This window comes from Myotis daubentonii, chromosome 5 (assembly GCF_963259705.1).
Source record: "Myotis daubentonii chromosome 5, mMyoDau2.1, whole genome shotgun sequence".
Taxonomy (NCBI): Eukaryota; Metazoa; Chordata; class Mammalia; order Chiroptera; family Vespertilionidae; genus Myotis; species Myotis daubentonii.
The window spans coordinates 36,105,930-36,127,260 of NC_081844.1; the positions used below are offsets into that span (position 1 = coordinate 36,105,930).

At 36.5% G+C, this 21,331-nt stretch overlaps 1 protein-coding gene across 9 annotated transcripts in view; it reads left to right on the forward strand.

Annotated features, from left to right (window-relative positions):
- The window catches only part of HMBOX1 (homeobox containing 1), a 206,254-nt gene that overhangs the window by 107,666 nt on the left and 77,257 nt on the right, over window positions 1-21,331 (forward strand). For all 9 annotated transcript variants that reach the window (XM_059697592.1, XM_059697593.1, XM_059697591.1 and 6 more), the window contains exon 5: window positions 20,720-20,830. In XM_059697592.1, coding sequence (XP_059553575.1) covers window positions 20,720-20,830 — 111 coding nt within the window. The remainder of the gene's footprint in view (window positions 1-20,719; window positions 20,831-21,331) is intronic.

The window sequence follows — 21,331 nt, forward strand, 5'->3', positions numbered from 1 at the left end:
GCTGCAGGTCATCTTGGTTGCTTCCAAGTTTTGGCAATTATGAATAAAGCTACTGTAAACAAGTGGAATTTATATTTTCATTAAAAAAGCAATGTTGGTAGGGCATAAATTACAGACTAGGGAATTGTCCTCTTATAATACAACCAAATATAATTATGCCCATTTAACAAAATGTTTTCAATTTCTACCTAATGAATTTTATTAGTTTTATATAGATCTCCAATTTGAAGGCTACAAAATGGGTAGATCTTTATATGTGAGTTGTAAGTTTTATCTCCAAATTGAAAAGGTTTAGAATTTTTGTTTCTGTTAGGAGAAATTTTTTTTTCAAATCTTTGAATGGACTTCAATTACCAACAATATAAATGTTTTTGCAGAGTACACTTTAGGATTTTCTCTTGTTTTGCAGCCTCTGGAGAATAAGAACAGATGGTGTTCCGTGGTTCAAAATGTCTTACTTTTTATTTCACTTTTTCTCTCTTCTGCAATTTGTTGGAAAACTATTATAGGCACAACACAAAGTTACTTTTTTTTCCCATAGGAAAACATCCAGCCTCTAAATCTGAATACCCGTATTTTCTCACTTTGGTGATGGATCAGTGAAAAATCAAAGTAAAAATCATTTCAGAATATACTTTTTGTTAGAATTTTTCTACAATTCTTGAAATTCATTGTTTTACCAGGGCTTTCATCATCTCAAATGCAATGTAAAGGATTTGAAATTTACATTTTTAGTGTAAAAGTTATGAAGATTGGTTTTCAAGAATAAAACAAGATTTCTCTTTCACCTGTATTTAAATATGTTCTTTATTTTATTTTTAGAGAAGACGGGGAAGAGAGAGAGAGAGAGAGAAACGTTGATGAGAGAGAAGCATCAGCAATCAGCTGCCTCCTGCACAACCCCTGCTGGGGATCAAGCCTGCAACCCTGGCATGTGCCCTGACCAGGCATGGAACAATTTGACCTCTTGCTTCATGGGTATCCATTTGATGCTCAACCACTGAGCCACACTGGCAGGACTCACCTGTATTTAAAGTATAAAATATAATTTAAACTTTTTTATTCTACCATAAGCTTTGACAAAGTGACTTTTAAAGGTTAGGCACAGATGTGCTTTTACCCCCTTCAGTAATTTTTATTTTTGTTTCCCGCAATTACTGTTTCCTAAGATTGTGGAGAAAAGTCTGTTCTTGAGGTTTAATATTCCTTTTACAGAGTTATGAAATACTAGAGGCCCTGTGCGCGCGAAATTGTGCGCCAGTAGCTTGCTTCCGCTTGCCTCAGCTGGCCGCCCCGCCCATCACGCTTGTAGCTTGCTGCCCAGCCCTCCGCTGTTCATAGCTCTCCTCAGCTAGTAGCTTGCGCCCCGCCTTCCGGGAGAGCCGCTGCTCCTTTGGTTGTGATAGTGTTACGGCGTGATGGCCACAGGCCTTTTATATAAGAGATTTCCTTATATTAAAAAAAATAACAGGACAGGGATAAATGGTAGAAAGAAGATATTTATGTCTGATAAAATAGCAAAACCTAAAGTTCAGCTGTAGTCCATGTGAGTCATCAGGCAATCTTATAATTTCCTGCAGAAGGCTTTCAAGGGAATAAAGACCATTTTTTTATAAACTATAGATATGGTCTTTTATGCATTAAGGAATTAACCCTGCTAACTTGGAATTTACTCAGAGATAGATCTTAGAGAATTTGACATTAGTTTATACAAATACTTGTTTTGTCAGGAAGATGTACTAGATTTAGTAATGTGTAGTAACTAACTTTAGTTAGATAAGGAACTGAAGCTTGAACTCACCAAACTAATCAAGCTTGAGGGCCTTGATATCTGAGAGCCCTACACATTTTTTTTTCCCTACACATTTTTGAAACAAAAAAAGCTTGTAATATCAGACTGTGTCAACTTCAGATAAATTAGGCTATAGCACTTGATCCTTACAGAATTAACTTGAGATATGCAGGGGAAATGTGTCGTTTCCTTTGTTTTTAATCACTTTTATTAAGAATTGCATAATAGTAGAGGTCTCTAAGTTGTATCAAATTTATGCAGTGGTATAACCATTACCAAAATCAAGATACAGAAAAATTTCAGTATTTCAACAAGTTTCCTCATGCCTCTTTGCAGTCAAATTCCTCTCTCCACTGTTAACCACTGATCTGCATTCTGTCAGTATAGTATGCATTTTCTAGAATGTCATGTGACTGGAATCATACATACATATTCTTTTGTGTCTTTTTTCACATAGCATGATGCTTTGAGATTCATTAGTGTTGTTACATGTGAAACTTTTAAATGCTGAATACTGGTCCATTAAATGGACATAGCAAAATTTGTTTACCCACTAATTAGTTGAGGGACATTTGAGTTGTTTTAGCTATTATGAATTAAGTTGTATAAACATTTGCCTACACTTTTGGTGTAGACATATGTTTTCATTTCTCATACCTAGGAGTGAGATTTTGAGGTTATTGGTAAGTACATGTTTAACATTTATGAAACTACGAAACTGTTTTCCAAAGTCGCTAGACCACTTTTCAGTCCCATCAGCAATATACAAGATTTCTGTTGCTTTGTATTCTCTTCAGCACTTGGTATTTGTACTTTTCTTTAAGTTTATCCATTTTAGTGCATATGTAATGGCATCTCACTCTAGTTTTATTTTGCAATTTTCTGATGGCTAATTTTGCTGAGCAACTTGTCAGATGCTCATTTGCTATTCATGTGTTTTCTTAGGTGAAATGCCTGTTAAGTCTTTTGCCCATTGTTTTTTTTAATAAGGTTGTTTGCCTTATTGATTATAAGAGTTGTTTGTATATTCTGGGTACAAATCCTTAAATATGTTAATATACACATATCTTAGTCTGAGGCTTGCATTTTTATTTTCTTAATATTGTCTTTGAAAGAGCAAATGTTTTTAATTTTGATAAAGTTATATTTATCTTTTTTTTCTTTATGGTTCATGCTTTATGTGTCCTAAGAAAATTTGCCTAAATAAAGAATTTTTAAGTTTTCTTTTAGAAATTTTCTAGTTTCAGCTCGTACATTTAGGTATGTGAATCATTTCAAGTTAATTTTTGTATATGTGTGAGGTAAAGGTTAGGATGTACTTTTTTCCATGTGGATGTCTGATTGTGGGAGCACCCTTTGTTGAAATGGCAGCAGTGGTCAAAAGACTAGACTTTTCCCATTCAGTTGCATTGGCACCTTTATAAAAAATCAATTGAATATGTATGTGTGGGTATATTCTGGGTTCTCTATTGTGTTCCATTAGTCTTTATGCCTATCCTTATACCAATACAAGCTAAATTATTATAGACTTATAGTAAGTCTTGAAATCAGAAAATATAATGCCTCTTAACTTTGCTTTTCTTTTTCAAGATCACTGTTGATATTCTAGGTCTTTTGCATTAAGGCATACATTTAAAATCAACTTCTCAATTTCTACAAAAAAACCTATTTGTCGTGAGATTGTGATTGTGTAACTCAATCTAGCATTGGGAATTGATGTTAATCATGGTGAGTGTTCCTGTCCACGTAGATGGTATATCTCTCCATTTAGTTTTCAGTGTACAGGTTTTGCACATATTTTTTAAAATACATTTTTATTTGTTTTAAAGAGAGAGATAAAAACATCAATGATGAGAGAGAATCATTGATCAGCTGCCTTCTGCATGCCCCACACTGGGGATCAACTCCGCAACCCAGGCATGTGCCTAGACCGGGAATCAAACCATGACCTTCTGGTTCATGGGTGTTCAACACTCAACCACTGAGCCATGCCAACCGGGCTTTGCACATATGTTGAATGTATCTCTTAATATTTTACATTTTTGGTACTATTATATTATACTGTCTTTGACTTCAATTTACAATTGCTTGTTTTTTATGTCATAGAATAATTGGTTTTGGTATATTCACCCTCTATTCTGTAACCTTGCTAAATTCTTTTATTTATTCTAATAACTTTTTTGATAAATTCTTAGGGTTTTCTACATGGACAATCATGTTCTTTATAATAGAGATAATTCTATTTCCTTCATTTCTTGTGTATGTCTTTTATTTTTCTTGCCTTATTGTACTGACAAGCACTGTAAATATAATGATGAGAGCAGGTATTCTTGCTGTTTTTCCAATCCTAGGGAGCAAACATTTAATCTTTTACAATTAAGTAGGATCTTTGTAGGTTTTTCATAGATGCCCTTTTCAAGACGCCCTTCAAGAGACATTTTCCTCTGTTTCTAGTTTCTGAAAATTTTTATCATGAATGATATTCTACTTGGTCATATACTTTTTTCTTCATCTATTGAGATGACCACAGGTTTTGTTTTTTTAGTCTTGTTAATATGGTGAATTACATTGAGTGATTTTTAAATGTTAAATGAGCCTTGCATTCTGGGAAAAACTCCACTGAATCTTCTCTTCTCTTGTATTTTTAGAAGAATTGTTGTAGAATTGATATTACTTTTTCCTTAAATATCTTTATTTTGAGACTGCTTTTTTATTATAGAGAATATCTTACCCTTGGTCATGACTTACTAGGTAGATCTAATCCTGTAGGCTGGTATCCTGTACTGCGTTCAACAGAACAAAATATAAAAGTAGAGATTATTGTGTCTTTACTATCTCAAAATGCTAGCACTTTTCTACATGATTTTACTGTTGGCAGAAATTAGTCTTCTCTTACCAATTGCCTAAAATAGGATTACAAACCACAAACCAAACCGAATTTGCTTTCAATACAGCAATAACTTTTCCCCTGTGCCCTAGTATACCTGAGTAAAGAAACGTAGTTTTCATGTACTTGATCTATGAGATTTTGCTTCCTGTGGTAGTTTTTAAAATACCAAGTGACCTATCTCTAAATCTGTTGCCAAGCAGATCCATGAACAACATCTTGGTTTTGAATACATTGATTTTAATATGCATGTGCAATATAACATTGTCCCAGGCTTATTGTCATGGTTTCTGATGAGAAACACAGGAAAAGAATTTTAGAAACATTCTAAATGTGATCTTTATGTAATGTTTTGAGACATTTTAAGAACTATAATGTTATTTTCATAAATGTGTTTTTCTGCTTTCACTGTTTTTGACATAAAGATTGTAGATTGTGCCCAAGCCTTTCTATTGCTAAATATTTTTTGGTGTTTTATTTATTATTTTTTAAAATTCACCTTTATTGTTGAAAATATTACAGATGTCCCCCTTTTTCCCTTCATTTACCTTCTCTGTCCCTGGCCCCCCCCAGGCCTACTGTGCATTGTCTGTGTTAATGGATTATGCATATAAGTTCTTTGGTTAATCTCTTCCCACGCCCCCCAACCCCCTTCCCTCTGACCCATCAGTGGATGAGTGGATAAAAAAGATGTACATTTGCACAATGGAATACAATGCAGCTGTAAACATGGAGGGATCTGGAGAGTATTATGCTAAGCAAAATAAGCCAGTCAGGGAAAGACAGGTATCACATGATCTCCCTATATGTGGAATGTAATGAACCAAATAAACTGATGAACAAAATAGATCCAGAGACATGGAAGTATTGCTAAATATTTTTTAAGGAAATTTATTACCAGCTTATCTTCTTTTTTTTAGGACATAACAAGTGTTTTTGAAATGTGTTAAAACTAATTATTATCATGCATAATAATGTTTAGTAAGAACAATAAACCTGTTTTTGTTTTTTTTTTAAGTCTGTACCTTAGCTTTATCATTGTGCTAAATACCTACCCGGACAGCATATTGCCCTCTAAATGAGTTGTAGATAACCAGTGGCACTGATTTTTACTACTGTGTACCTTGTTAGCTAACCCTCCCTTTTTGGAGGGTTTTTATTTTTAGCTATAATTTTATTTTAACACTTATCAAGTGCTAGTTTCTGTGCTAACTTTTATATATTTGAAAGTCAAATGGTAACTTCTTCAGTTATAGATGAGAAAACTGAGGCTAAATGAGATTCAACTGTTTACCCATAGCTAATTGCTGTTTTTCTTGCTGCAAAGCTATTGTTCTTGACATAGTATTTTAGTATATAGAGACAGTATAGTGCAGTAGTCAAGAGCATAACTTTAAACATTCAAAATGTGATTTGTATCACTTACTAGTTATATAATTTTGGGCAAGTTACTCAGTGTCTTCAGCCTCGCTTTCCTGTTTTGGAAATAAGAATAATATCAACTACTTATCAGGGTTCTTGAGTAAATTAAATGAATTAGTTTATGTAAAGTGTTTGGCATACTGTAAATGCTGTAGAAGTTTTAAAATTATCATTATTAATCATTATACTGCTTAATATTGGGCCAGCAATCATCTTTCCTTTGTCCCTCTCTAAAAATTGACCCTCTAAAGCTAAGCTTCTTGACACTGAATATGTTAACTATTATATTTCTTATCTTTCCACATTTAATTTAATAATGGACATTTAAAAAATATAGCACCCCCATATTCATAGCAGTATGTTTACAATAGCTGAAACATGGAAATAACCAACAGTATCCATTGATGTATGAATGGATAAAGAAAATATGGTGTCTGTGTGTATATAAGATATGTATGTATGTATATGTGTGTATGTATGTATATATGTATGTGTGTATGTGTGTGTGTGTGTGTGTGTATAATGGAATGATATTCAGCATTAAAAAGAAAGAAATCCTGTCAGTTATAACAATTAGGATGGACCTTGAGGGCATTATGTTAAGTGAAATAAGTCAGAAAAAGACAAATACTGTGTGGAAAGGAAGTCTAGGTTATTGATTTGAGATCATTTTTGTTTTCTTAATATAGGCATTTACAACAATAAATTTCCCTCTAAGCACTTCTCATACATTTTTGTATGTTGAATGTGTGTGTTTTTTAATCATCTCAAAGTATTTTCTAATTTTCCTCATAATTTTTTTCTTTGACACATTGGTAAGAGCTAAGTTTTTCAATTTTCACATATTTGTGGGTTTCTCAATTTTTTTCTGTTACTGATTTCTAATTTTTATTTCATTGACCTTGAAGAACAAACTTTGTATGATTTAAAAATCATTCAGATTTTTTTTTTTTTATGGCCTAACATTTGGTCCACCCTGGAGAATGTTCCACATACCCTTGAGAATGTGCTCTGCTGCTGTTGTTCTATAGAAGTTTGTTACATTTCGGTGGTTTACTATGATGTTCAAGTTTTCTGTTTCCTTGTTGATCTTCTGTCTTCTTGTTGTGCCTATTATTGAAAATGGACTATTGAAGTTTCCAATCATTACTTTGGTCTTGTTTTGTAAATACATTTTTATTGATTTTTAGAAAGAGAGGAAGGGAAAGGGATAGAGAGATGGGAACATCTGTGAGAAAAGAACATCATCAATTGGCTGCCTCCTGTATGCACCCCTACTGGGAATGGAGCCTGCAACCTGAGCATGTGCCCTGACCTGTAATCGAACCAGAAACCTCTTGGTTCCTGAGTCGATGCTCAACCACTGAGCACACCGGCTGGGCAGCCAACGGTTACTTTTGAATTATCTATTCTCTCTTCAGGTCTGTCAGTTTTTGCTTCATATATTTTGGGACTCCATTGCTTGGTGCAAATATGTTTTTAATGATGTCTTCCTCAGGAATTAATCCTTTTTTATTGTTCTAAAATGTCCTTTTGTCTCTTGTAACAAATTTTGTCTAACGTTACTATAGCCACTGGAGTTTTCATTTGGTTACCATTTATTTTTTTTCCATGTTTTTTTACTTTGAATCTAAAATGTATCTCTTGTAAACAGTATGCATTTAGATGGTTTTTTTCATTCATTCTGCCAATCTCTGTCTTCTTATTGCATTGCTTAATCTATTTAAATGTAATGTAATTATGTTGAGGGAGGATTTATGTCTACCATTTTGTCATTTGTTTTTAGTCTTTTTTTTTAAATTAAATTTATGAATTAAAGTGACATTGGTTAATAAAATTATATAGGTTTCAGGTGTACAATTCTATAGTACATCTATATATTATATTGTGTGTTCACTATCCCAAGTCAAATCTCCTTCCATCACCATTTATTCCTTCCACACCATCTTTCACCTCCCTCTACACTGCCCCCCGCTTCCCTCAGGTAATCACCATACTGTTGTCTATTAGGGTTTTATTGGTGGTTGTTTTTGCTTAATCCCTTCACCTTTTTCATCCAGCCCAACAACCCCTCCCCCTCTGATACCTGTCCATCTGTTCACTACCTATGAGTCTGTATCTATTTTGTTTGTTAGTCTATTTTGTTCATTAGATTCCGCATATGAGTGAAATCATATAGTACTTGTCTTTCTCTGACTGGATTATTTCACTTAGCATGTTTTCCAGGTCCATCCATGCTGTCACCAAGAGTAAGATTTTCCTTTTTTTTTTTTAATGACCAAGTAACTTGTTTTCAGTCGTGTATCTGTCTTATTCTCCTATTACTTGATTACTTTCTCTTTTTGTGTTTAATAGATATTTTCTGGTGTGCCAGTTTAAATCCCTTGTCATTTCTTTGCTATATTTTTTTGAATTATTATCTTAGTATTTTCCCTGGGAATTACCATTAGCATCTTAAGTTTAATTATCTAGTTTGGATAAATACAAACTTAATTTCAATAGTATAGAATTTATAGCTTAATTCCCTATCCCCTTCTTTGTGCTATTATTGCCATACAAGAGGCCCAGTGCACGAAATTTGTGTCCCTCAGCCCGGATTGCGAGAGGGCTCAGGCCAGGCCAAGGACCCCACCAGTGCACAGTCAGGGCCAGGGAGGGACATGGGAGGTTGGCCAGCTGGGGAGAGATCACGGGAGGGCTCCAGGGCATGTCCGACCCATCTTGCTCAGTCGGCTGGACCCCAGCAGCAAGCTAACCTACTAGTTGGAACGTCTGCCCCCTGGTGGTCAGTGCATGTCATAGCAAGCAGTTAAGCGGCCTTAGCATATCATTAACATATTATTCTTTGATTGGCTGAATGGCTGACTGGACGACCAGATACTTAGCATATTAGGCTTTTATTATAAAGGAGGATAAATTACATGCTTATGTATTGTGTGTTCATCAACTTAGACTTATAATTATTGCATTATACAGTTTTCTTTTAAATCAAATAGGAATAAGAGGAATTATAAGACAAAATACATGTATACTGTCTTTTATATTTACCTACTAGAGGCCCGTTGCATGAAGAGATTCGTGCAATAGGCCTTCCCTTCCCCTTGCTGCCAGCACTGGTTTTCCTCCGGCACCCGGGACCCAGGCCTTCGCTCTGGATGGAGCCTTCAGTCTTCGCGGCTCCAGACAGAGCCTTCAGCCTTCGCTCTGCTGCTTCACCCCTATGTATGCAAATTAACTGCCATCTTTGTAGGGTTAATTTGCATACTCTCCTGATTGGCTGGTGAGTGTAGCGGAGGGACAGTTAATTTACATGTTTGTCTATTATTAGGTAAGATGTAGTTACTATTAGGGTCGCTGAAGGAGGAACACACAAGACCAAAAGTGGTAAAGAATTATGAATTTATTAGGTCATCTGGATACCGGATGGGCTGAGCCCCAAAATGGCACCAACCCCCAGTGACAGGAGTCAGAAGTTTTTAAAGGACTTTTGGCAGGCTTTTTCTGGGCAGAGAATTCTCTGTACAGTTCTGGAGGGAAGAGATAATGGGCTTAGCAAGTGAAATGTTGTCTCAGTGAAAGGAACTGTCCATTCCAAAATGGCCTGGAGGTCAGTTCCCAGGGGAGGGATATCGATTCAATTGCTCAATTCAACCTAACAGTTACTTTTATTGGCACTATTTCTTCATGTGTATTTGAATTACTGTTTAGTGTCCTTTTGTTTTAGCTAAAATAACTCTTTTTCTGGTAGGACAGGTCTGCTGGTATTAGCATCTCTCTGGTTTTGTTCATCTGGTAATGTCTTAATGTTCCATTTTGGAAGGACAGTTTGGTTGGATTAGAGTTCTTGTTTGATGCTCATGCCTCCCCTTACCCCAGCTCTTTGAATATATAATCCTACTGCCTTCTGGCTTCTTGGTTTCTGATGAGAAAATTGCTGTTAATTTTATTGAACATACCTTGTACATAAAGAATTACTTTTCTTGCTGCTTTCAATTTTTCTCTTTGTCTTTGGTTTTCAACCATTATGATGTTGGCGTGGATTCTCTGAGTTTACTGTACATAAAGATTATTGAATGCCTTGCATGTGTAGATTAATGTTTGTTGTTAAATTAGGAAATTGTTTGGCCATTATTTTTCTAATATGTTTTCTTCACTTTTCTCTCTTTTTCTCCTGGGATTTCCATTGTGTGTATGTTGGTATACATGATGGTGTCCCATTGGTTTTTGAGGCTCTGCTCTATTTTTTCAATCCTTTTTTCCTTCTGTTTTTTATACTAGATAATTTTACTTGATCTGTCTTCAAGCTTACTAATTATTTCTTCTGCCCATTCACATATGATGTTGACCCTCTTTAGTGAACTTTTCACTTTAACTTATTGTAGTTTTCAACTACAGAATTTCTTTATGATTCTTATAATTCTTGTCTCTTTACTGATACTCTGGTGTGGCTTTTCTCATACTTTCCTTTAGTTTTTTAGACATGTTTTCTTTAGTTCTTTGAATATCTTTAAAATAGCTGATTAAATCTTTGTCTTGTAAGTCTTACATCTATGTTTCTTCAAAAACACTTCTTGTTTCTTTGCATGGTCTTATTTTCTTTTGTTTTTGCCGGAAGCCGGTCCATCCTTGCTGCTTGACACAGTTGCTGCAGGAAAGAAACATCTGCACAGCATATGTTTCAAGGGACCTGGCGTATATAGCATACTGTTCTTAATATGTTTGCTCCCCTTAGCGCTGTGTGTTTTAACCAAGGTCACCTCTCCGAGAAAGGTTGTTTCCCCAGGTAGGAATTTTTCCCTGAAGTCAGGGAGGGGATGAAACTCCTTAACTAAGTGCCAGGCGGGTAGTTAATCACTACAAACAATCATGCTTAAGCTACATAATCTTTACTCCCTGGAATGGAGATAAGAAACGCCCTAACCTTTGTAATAGAAATTGACAGGATTAAAATCAACTGGGATAAATACGGATGTAACAAGACAATAAACAGCAGAACCTCTCTGGAGATCGAGACCAGAACTTGGCTGGAGATCCTGGCTAGGCTGCTGATCAACTGAACGCTGTCTCCGTGTCATTCCTTCTTCGCCGACTCCGTCTACGCCTTTGGGAACCCCTGGACCTGCTGGGGTTGGACCCCGGCATGTTTTTGAAACTAGACGCTTTGAATAATATAATAGGGAAATTCTAGAAATCAGATTCTTCCCCATCCCTGGATTTGTTGTTATTTCTGTTTATTGTTGTTGCTCTTTGTTTTTGTTTTTTTTAGTGACTTTCCTGAACTAATTCTGTAAAATCAGTAGTCTTTGTGGTGTATGGCTACTGATGTCTCTTTTTTAAAATATATTTTTATTGATTTTGGAGAGGAAAGGAGAGGGAGAGAGAGATAGAAACATCAGTGATGAGAGAGAATCATTGTTCAGCTGCCCCCTGCACGCCCTTCCACCCCCCACTGGGGATTGAGCCCACAACCCCGGGCATGTGCCCTTGACCAGAATCAAAACTGGGACCCTTCAATCCATAGGCCGACACTCAATCCACTGAGCCAAACCAGCCAGGGCTGATGTCCTTTTCTTGTTGGCTTAGTGATCAGCTAGTTATTAGACAGAGATTTCCTTAAATACCTGGAACTAAAAACTTTCCCAGCTTTTCTGTATGTGTATTAGGGCATGCCTTTAATGCTCAGGAGGGCAGTTAATAATTCTGCGTTAGCCTTCACATTCTCTTTTCACCGTTTCTCAAGACTTAACTAACTAGAGGTAAGAACATAGTGCTTTCACAGTTTTTTATTGTGCATGCCTGTTGCCCTGGTCATATACATAGATCTAAGCATGTGCACAGCCCTCCCATGGGCCTGGCCTTCTAGATTCTTAGAAATATGACAGAGCTTTTCAATGATCCTTATAGACTAATCTCATTCCTCAGCTTTTAAAATATTTTGATCAGCTTCTTATTTGCCCCAATTGTTATCATCACTTTAGGCTCCTGCAGTGTTAAATGATTGCCACTGATAATTTTTAACAGACCACCTCCCTCCTTTGATTCTCCTAGGAAAAATATTGTTCACGCTGAATGAAGTCTGAATCCGGCGAAATAAGGACAGGTCATGTCAATGGGAATTTTTCAGAGAATCCCCAGACAGGTCAAATAATGACAGTTCTCTTAGAATGGTGTTTTGGAGAACTCCACACCTGTTACACCCCCTCTAGTGGCTCTGAGGACACTCCTGGTTTTCATTGTGATTGCAGGAATGTTGATTTTCAAGTCTACTCTGATGATGGGATGAGGGTAGTGGGTGGAAGTCAAGTTCAAAATATCATAAAGCTGTTCTTACTAAAATTCAGCTTAAAAAAAAAGGCACTCCTTGGATTGTTACAAGCCTTTGGTTAATTTCCAAAGTTATGAAAAAGTTGACTCTGACCATTTTTGCCAGCACTTTTATAGTAGAGCAGCTTTTATTCTCATTGCTTTTATGGAGTACTGATTTTTCAGAGCTCCTTACTCTACTATTTTCACTGACGTCACTCCAATTTAATAGACTTTGAAATAAAGTCTAACCCATAAAAATTTCTATTGTAAAGTTGTCCCCAAAGTATAAACATGGAAGACAAATACAAGCATACAAGAACTGGGGGATACAGCACCAATAAACCCGGGCAGTCATGCACTGCTTAACAACTACAATACATTCTGAAAAATACATCATTAGGCGATTTCATTGTTGTGCAAACATCATAGAAACCTCGATGGTATAGCGTACTACATACCTGTGCTATATGGTATATCACAGTTGTATATGCAGTCTGTCATTGACTAAAACGTTATTATGCGGTACATGCCTGTACTGATAAAAACTGCTTATGAAGAAATCTTACCAATCAAAAATAAAATTAAAAATATAGAATTTAGGCATTAACTTAAGGGGATAAAAGGGATCTTCAGGGAGCATGAAAATTATTTATATTTTTATTTGAACAACAGTCACGTGTATATACATATGTCAGAACTCCTTCAACTATACATTTAAAGAGTAGTGCAATTTATTATATGCAAAATATGCCTCAAAAACAAAAATTCAGAGCTTAGGAATTGGGAAACTGTATATGGTAAATCTTGAATTCATTTAAATCTAAAACTATGAGTAACAACTACGGGAATTATGAATTCAGAACAGAATGTAAATGTTGGCCATGTAAAAATGACTTCCAAATATCAGGAGTTGGATGTGAAGGCTGGGAAGGGAGATGGAGAAGGTATAGTCTATGTATGTGTGTTAGTTTCTATTGCAACATAAAATTTACACCAGATCTTAGCAACTTGAAACCTAACTCTTCATTATCTCAGTTTCTATGGGTCAGGAACCCAGGAGCAGCTTAGAGAGGCCGTGGTTATTCATGGTGTCTCAAGGGATTGCAGTCATCAGCAGGCTTAACTAAAGCTAGAGAACTCACTTCCAAGATGGCTCCCTTGCATAGCTGTTAGAATGCCTCATTTCTTTGCCACATGGATTTCTCCACAGGTCTAATTGAGTGGTCTCACAACATGGCAGAACCAACTATCTCAGAGAGCAAGTAAGGCAGAAATTGTAATGTTTTCATGACCTAATCCCAGAAGTTAGAGGCTATCATTTCTGTCATATTCTACTGGTTGTAGAGACCAACCCTGAAGTACTGTTGGAGGAGATTGCACAAAGGTTGAAAGACCAAGAGGATCATTAGGCGTCATCTTGAAAGTTGGCTACCACCGTCTGCTAATTTCGCATTTTTTAGCCAGGAGTCATTAGAAACTGCCCACAAGTTAGACAATAATGCTTCTAACTTCCTAATGTTTTTGTATAATTCTTTTTCCTTGCTTTAGTGTACTGTTTTAGTAACCTCAGGCTTTCATTTCACTCTAGTTTATTTTAAATATTTTTTCTTGGGTTAAAATCAGATCAAACTAAATTTGATGCTTTTAATTTTAAAGTTCTGTTTATAGTATCTCATTTTAGTAATTATTTCTACCTATTCTATGTTTACTTTTATGCTTGGAGTGATTTTATAATGGGTGTAGTTATTTCTAAGTGGTAAGATTTTAGATGGGTTTTTAAAGTTAGCTTTACTCTGAAAATTTCTACTTTGAATTGCTTAGAATTCCTTTTTATTATAAGCATGTTTTGTGTTTACAAAGAGAAAGTCAGACTTTCAAAATAAGTTTCATAATATTTAACTAAGGTGAGAATGTCTCATGACTATGGGTTAGAGATTGTAAAATTTTGGTACAACCTATGGGGTAAAATCTGGCAGTACCTATAACAAATTAAATGTACGAATTAAAAATTCTACTTCTGTGAATCATCCCAAAGTATTTATTCATATGCACAAAGGTATGCAGACAGTGTTCATTGCATCATCATTTATAATAGTAAAACAATTAGCAACAACTATAATGTTCAATAATAAACAAATATTTAAGTGGGTTATTGTATAGAATACCATGTAGCCATTAGAATGATGAAGATTCATAATGTACTACATGAGAAAATTTCAAGACATTATGTAAGAAATGCAATTTATTTCTTATGTAGAGAATAACTGTGTGTTTAAAAAACAACTAGGTGTGTGTGTGCACATATGTTTATATATTAAATGCATACGAAAGAATCTGGAAGGATTCACATCAAATAAACAAGAATACGTTTACATTAGAGAATAAGAGAAGGGTTGGGGATGAAGGACTTTTTTTTTTCATCTGCAGGTTTGTGAGTTATTTTTGTTGAGAATGCATGCATGTATTTTAACTTAACAATTGTGGGAGGAAAATTGTAGAGGTGGCTGCATTTCTCAAGTAGAAAATTGCTTGAAGAAGCACCTTTCACTTTTTCAACTGTAAAATGATCTTCCAATTAAAAAGGATCTTATCGTGAGAATTTTGGATCTTAAATGGTTAGGTTTTTTTTATCAGTTTGTCCAGCTGTCCAAACAAAAGAGACTGAGATTACAAGCTGCGGGAATGAGGATGGGAGAAAACATGAAGAGAATTTTACGAAGGGAAACTTTGGATTTAGTAAGCATTTAAGAGTTGGGGGAAAGAGTAGATTAGAAGATAAAATTGAGATGGGGGACACTGGAAGAAGATCAGATTAAAAGGAAGAGAATAATGAGTTAAGTTTACTGTGTTAAAGACTTGTGGGAAATTCTCATGAAGTTAACTAGCAAATGGTTTCAAAAACAGTTTGTTGCTCTGACATTTAGATGATATTTTAATTCATGGTTGTTGATAGTTAATAGTTGAGATGACCAAGAAAGAGTGTATAGAGAGAAGATGCTTAAAGATGTAAACCTAGGAACACTAACATGTAAGAAGCTAGCAAAGCAATTCCTTAAGTTGCATTGGAGAGTTGTAGCCAGAATTCCAGGGATGAAGATGATGTGAGTGGCCAGTAGTGTCACATTCCACAGGAAGTGGAAGGAAGAGGATACATTTTTTTAAATAATAAATCTTTATTGTTCAGATTATTACAATTGTTCCTCTTTTTTTCCTCATAGCTCCCCTCCACCCAGTTCCCACCCCACCCTGTGCCCTTACCGCCACCCCATCCTTGTCCATAGGTGTACAATTTTTGTTCAGTCTCTTCCCGTACCCCCTACATCCACTTCCCCCCGAGAATTGTCAGTCCACCCCCTTTCTATGCCCCTGATTCTGATCTATTCACCAGTTTATTCTGTTAGTCAGATTTTTTATTCACTGGATTTTTAGATTCACTTGTTGATAGATATGTATTTGTTGTCCATAATTTTTATCTTTACCTTTTTCTTCTTCTTCCTCTTCTTAAAGAATACCCATTTTAATGTGTACTATTAGAGACTTTGACAAGAATGGGTAGTGGTAGAGAGCCCTCTAGTGGAAGGGAGCATAGCATTTGAGGAACTTGAAGAAGCCTCATAAAGCTGAAGCTCAGAAAAGAATCTCAGTGAGGCTGGCAAAAGGCTTTTTTGGCCTTTGAGCCCAATGTGATCACTTTCTTATTGGAAAGAAATTAATCAGAGGTTAGTTTTAGTCTCAATGTATGAGGGTTGTATGTAAATTTTTCTTCTGCCCTGTGAAAGGTTAGAAAAGAGGCTTTGTGAGGAGTTAAAACTTGTGGAGCATTTTTTTTTTTCAGGAGTGGGAAGAGGAGAGTTAGGGAAACATTTTTCCCAAGGAGAAACACAAAAACTGATAGTAAAGAGAAGCTGCAAGGCCTTTTGTGTCACCAAGGTCACCCGAAGCTCCAAAGGCACGGAGGAGCCCCAGAAGGATGAGTTAGAGAACGTGGCCTATCAGTAAGCTGCTAACCGAGAAGAATCACTGAAAAAATGTGTTGTACATATTTAATTTTCATAACACTTCTAGAAAAACTATCTGCTTTATAACTTCATTTTCTGTATTTATTATATAAGAACAGTTAAATTTACAGTGAAGAAGTTCTTTTTTATTTTCTCTCACACAAAAGACTAGACAGAAGGATATTCTTTATTACCTTCTCTCCATTTGTTTTATTAAATTAATAATTATGCATAGAGAAAATTGTGCAGCAATATATATTAACAGATAACATTGTTTACCTCAGAGTGGAACTGCTGAGGAAAGCCTGAAATTAACTTTTTTTGTACTTCTTTGTTGTTTAACTTAATTGCAGTATTTATAAAACAACCAGTAAAGTATGTCATGTTTATAAGGGAAGCCTAAATATAAAATAAATTAATACATATTTGTAGAATGATTAAAAACCAATATGGAGGTTTACAGTGTAGGAAGTGTGCCACTCTATTTTTGGCTACATATAAGTTTTCGTTACTATACAAAACAGAATGAAGATTATGTAAATATGGCTATACTTATAAAACTATATACTTTTTATTTATATCATGGGCATCTTTCCATATTGATATATATTCATTTATTTTCTAAATACTACACAGAATTTTAAAATCTTTTGTCGGGAATCTTTTTTTAAATTGAAATATATACAGAGAAAAGTGTCTAGCTTAGTGACTTTTATAAAGTGAAGACATGCATATAACCACCATCCAGATCCAGATCAAGAATAGTGCTGATCACTACATAAGCTTTCCTCACACTACCTCCCAGTAATGAACCTGCTCCCTCCTAGTTTTAGGTAGCCATTCATATAGATAACTAGGGGCCCAGTGCATTAATTTGTGCACCTTGAAAGGAACTGTGGGCCGCAAGGCTGCGGTGGGCACAGGGGCGGTCTCGGCCCATCCGCACCCCCGCCTGGCCCCTCCCACCGCGGCCCCCGATTCTCTGTCCCCTGTCTGCTGGCAGCCCCGCTCCTGCGACCAGTGCTCCCACACACTGATGCTGACGGTGCCAGCCCCACTCGCACCCGCTAATGGTGTGGAGTGATTGGGGCTGGTGCCAGCAGCAGGTGTGAGGAGGGCCAGTGCTGTCAGTGGGTGTGAGTAGCAGCTGCTGCCCTGATTGCCTTCAGGAGCAGGGGGAGGTGGAGAAGCCCTCTGGGGCGATTGGGGCCTGCAGCTGCCACTAGCACCCGTTGATGGAGCTAAGCCATCGGGACTGGCGTCAGGCACTGGCAGCAGGAGCGAGCAGCAGCTCCAGCATCGGCAGCGGATGTGAGAGGGGCTGTCGCTTCAGCGGGTGCGAGCAGGGCCGTAGCTGGCAGCAGGTGTGAGTTCTGGAGCAAAGAATTTTCAGTAACCACCAGTGGCTTGCCCCGATGACAGCAACCAGTGCCCCGCCTTGGTCTGGAGCCCCGCTCACCTGCTGTGGCCAACACCCGCCATTTCTGTGCACACCCCCTGGTGGTCAGCGCATGTCATAGCGACCAGTTGTTTGGTTGTTTGGTTGTTCCTCTGTTCCACCTATTTGCATATTAGGGTTTAATATATATAGATTGTGTCTCTTTTAGTTTTATATAAGTTGATTCATACAGCTGTGTCTAGCTTTTTTATGTGTGTGTGATGGTTTTTGGTAGACATTGTTTTTGTGGGATTTATCCATGTGGTTGCATATTGCAGTAGTTTGTCCTTTTTCTATTTGATATAGTAGACTATAGTAGAATGCATAAGTACCACAATTATGCATTTTCCTGTTAATGGGTGTTTGAGTTGGTTCAAATTGGGGACTAGAAGCCTTTTTGTACATGTCTTTTGAACACATTGCTATTGAGCATGTACACATTTCTGTGTTCTGTATACTGAGGAAAGAAACTGCTAGGTTGCCCTGGCTGGTGTGGCTCAGTTGGTTGGAGCATCATCCCATACATCAAAAGGTGGCGGGTTTGATTCCTGGTCAAGGCACATACCCAGGTTTTGGGTTCAATCCCTAGTTCGGATGTGTGCAGGAAGGAACAAATCTAAACTCATTTTTAAAAAAGAGGCAAAAGCCCTAGCTGATTTCTTCAGTAGTTAGAGCATCAGCCTGCTGACCGAAGGGTTGCAGGTTCAATTCCATTCAAAGGTACGATCCCTGGCCCTGGTTGGGGCACATGCAGGAGCCAACCAATCAATGTTTCTCTCTCTCTCTGTCTCTCCCCCTCCCTTACACTCTCTATAAAAAAATAAAATCAATGGAAAAAATATCCTCGTGTGAGGAAAAGAAATTGCTAGGTCCTATGGTATGCATATGGTCAATTTTAGTAGGTACTGCCCCATTGTTTCCCAAATGACCCTGACATTTTACCCTCCTGCCAGCAGTATGAGAGTTCCATATACTCTGTCCTTGCCAAAACTTGGTATTGATGGTGTGTTTTGGGTTTTTTTGTTTTTTTGGTTGGTTGGTTTTGTTTCTTGGTTGTTGTTTGTTTTTGGCGACTGATTTAGAACATTACTTTTAAAAGTCTGCCCAGTTTTTTTATTATGTGAGTATACCATAATTTAACTAATCTTTTGATGGGCTTTTGCCCTCTTCCTTCACTACCGGGACAGCGCTAAAATCTAGTGGGCTCAGTGTTTATTCTGTACGATCTGTGTGGGGGAGATTCAATACTGAAAGTAACAGTACTGATATAGTCTATCTTTTCTTAAAAGATTTTCCTCAAATTCTCTTTGTTTTGAGTAGTATGGTACTGATGTGAAGAATCCACATAAAAATGTTTTATTTTGTTGACATGAAAATCAATTTTGATTTCATAGTGGAAAACTGTTTTCTTTACTCTTGTTAAAAGTAATGTAATAATCTGAATCTGGACTTGTGGTAAGGCATTGCTAAAGACAGCCAACATTAAATAATTTGCATTCTCTTAGAACAAGCATAGAGTGCTGGCTGCCAGCACCTGCTTCACATAGATTGTCAATCCATTGGAAAACCACTGTGTGAATTATTTGAGAATGTAATCACTTAGGTTTTGGAAAACTGAATTTCACCCTTTGGAAATGAAAGGTGGTTCCAATCAGGGAACCTTGCTTCACAGCCCAACTTGTCTTTTAACAAAGCTTCCCTCCCCCATTTCTGCAAGTTTTCTTCTAACATAGGTTTTTAAAAGTATGAAACTCTAGGGGCTTGCTTTTAATGAGTTAAATATAATCACCAGGCCTCCTGCTTCTCATGTTAGGGGGTGTGATTACTTCATGATAACCACTCTTCCTGTTGTGCATTATAGCTTTAAACAGGTGTTGTCACAGGTGGTATTCAGTACTATCAGTTACCATAAGTAATTCCTTGGGAGAGTTAAGATACTGTTAACCCTCTCTGATAGCTGACTGGTCCTTTAGAAAGTGCCTTATGGACATATAAGACAGTTTCATCTTTCCTATTATTCTTTGCTTTGCCAGTTGTATGTTAAATTATTCATTTTTGGAATAGTTATAATGACCAGAAGGAGCAAGTGATTCTCATACTAGTCAGTTTTAGACATGCTTTTTTAATTTCACATGTGGAGGTTTTCCCCATTTCAAATTAATTGCTGTCAAGAGCTTCTTACTTATAGCTGGAAACTTCTGCTTTATATTCTGTTCAGTTTTTTGAAAAGTCTGTGTTAGAAGACTGCCTTTACCACTTGAGATTTCTTACGAGGTCATATTGCAGCAGAAGTCTAAAAGTCTTCCAATTCTTAGTTATCTGTACTAATGGTAATGAATCTGAAATGCCTAAATGAATTAACAAATAAGCCAGAAACTTTATTGAAGAGAGCATTTTCAATGACCTCTTTTTTCCCCAGCCCCTAACTCTTTTATCAGTATCAGTAATTAGTAGCAAAACTTGCTGGCTTGATTTTTTTTTCTTTTCAATATCTATTAAAAGTTCTAATATTCTAAACCAGGATTGGGGTGGAGGTGGTGGTGGTTGGAGGAGCACAAATCTAATCAATTTCTGATTAATAAGTGTTACTTAGGAATCTCTTCATGTATCTCATATTTATGGACCAGGTTTAGAGATTGATTTTAGAGACCACTTTCAAATCTTGATTAATAAAATGCTGACCTCTAGTAGATAATTCTGAATATATCCTAGCACGTTTAGCCAGCTTTTACCAAGAAGCCCAATATAAGAGTTGTTTAAGTTGCAGCTTTCTTATAAAGAAGAGAATAAAGAACAAGTAGCCTAGAACCAAGAGAACCCTCCTTAAGTTCCCCGCAGCTTCATTACTTGCAACAGCTGTTTCTCTTTCTACATAGGTATCAGTCAGAGCCGGATCTCTCACTGGCTGTTGCAACAGGGATCAGACCTGAGTGAGCAGAAGAAAAGGGCGTTTTACCGATGGTATCAACTGGAGAAGACAAACCCTGGTAAATATCATTTTCTTTTTTCTTTACATATGAAATGAGACATATGTAATTAATTGCTTTATTGAGTCCATGTGCTGCCTTGTCTTCATCGTGGTAGTTTCAGACTTTACTGTTTTTCTTTTAAGCCAAAGAAAAACTGCAAAACCTAAGCCCTATTGTACCAGTTTTTTATTTAGTGTCTAATGTCATCTAAGGTGCCTCTTTGTTTCCAGTTTTTTGATATTTCTAACAAGAGTTGGAAAGAAAAGTCATGGTTGTCAGTGGGCGATTTTCTTCTTCTCAACTATAGGTACACATAAGAGTCCATGTCTAGTTTTTTTTTTCTTTAATCTTGTTTTAGTAGTATAAACTTATACTTTCATTTACTCCATGCTATACCTTATCCAATGATCTCTGCTAATGGTTTTCTAATTCTAATTACCTGGGTGGTAAGTGTGTCTTTGGACTTATGCGGAAGCTGTCCAAATGACTTTGGGAGCAGCAATAGGTTGGAAAGTAGAA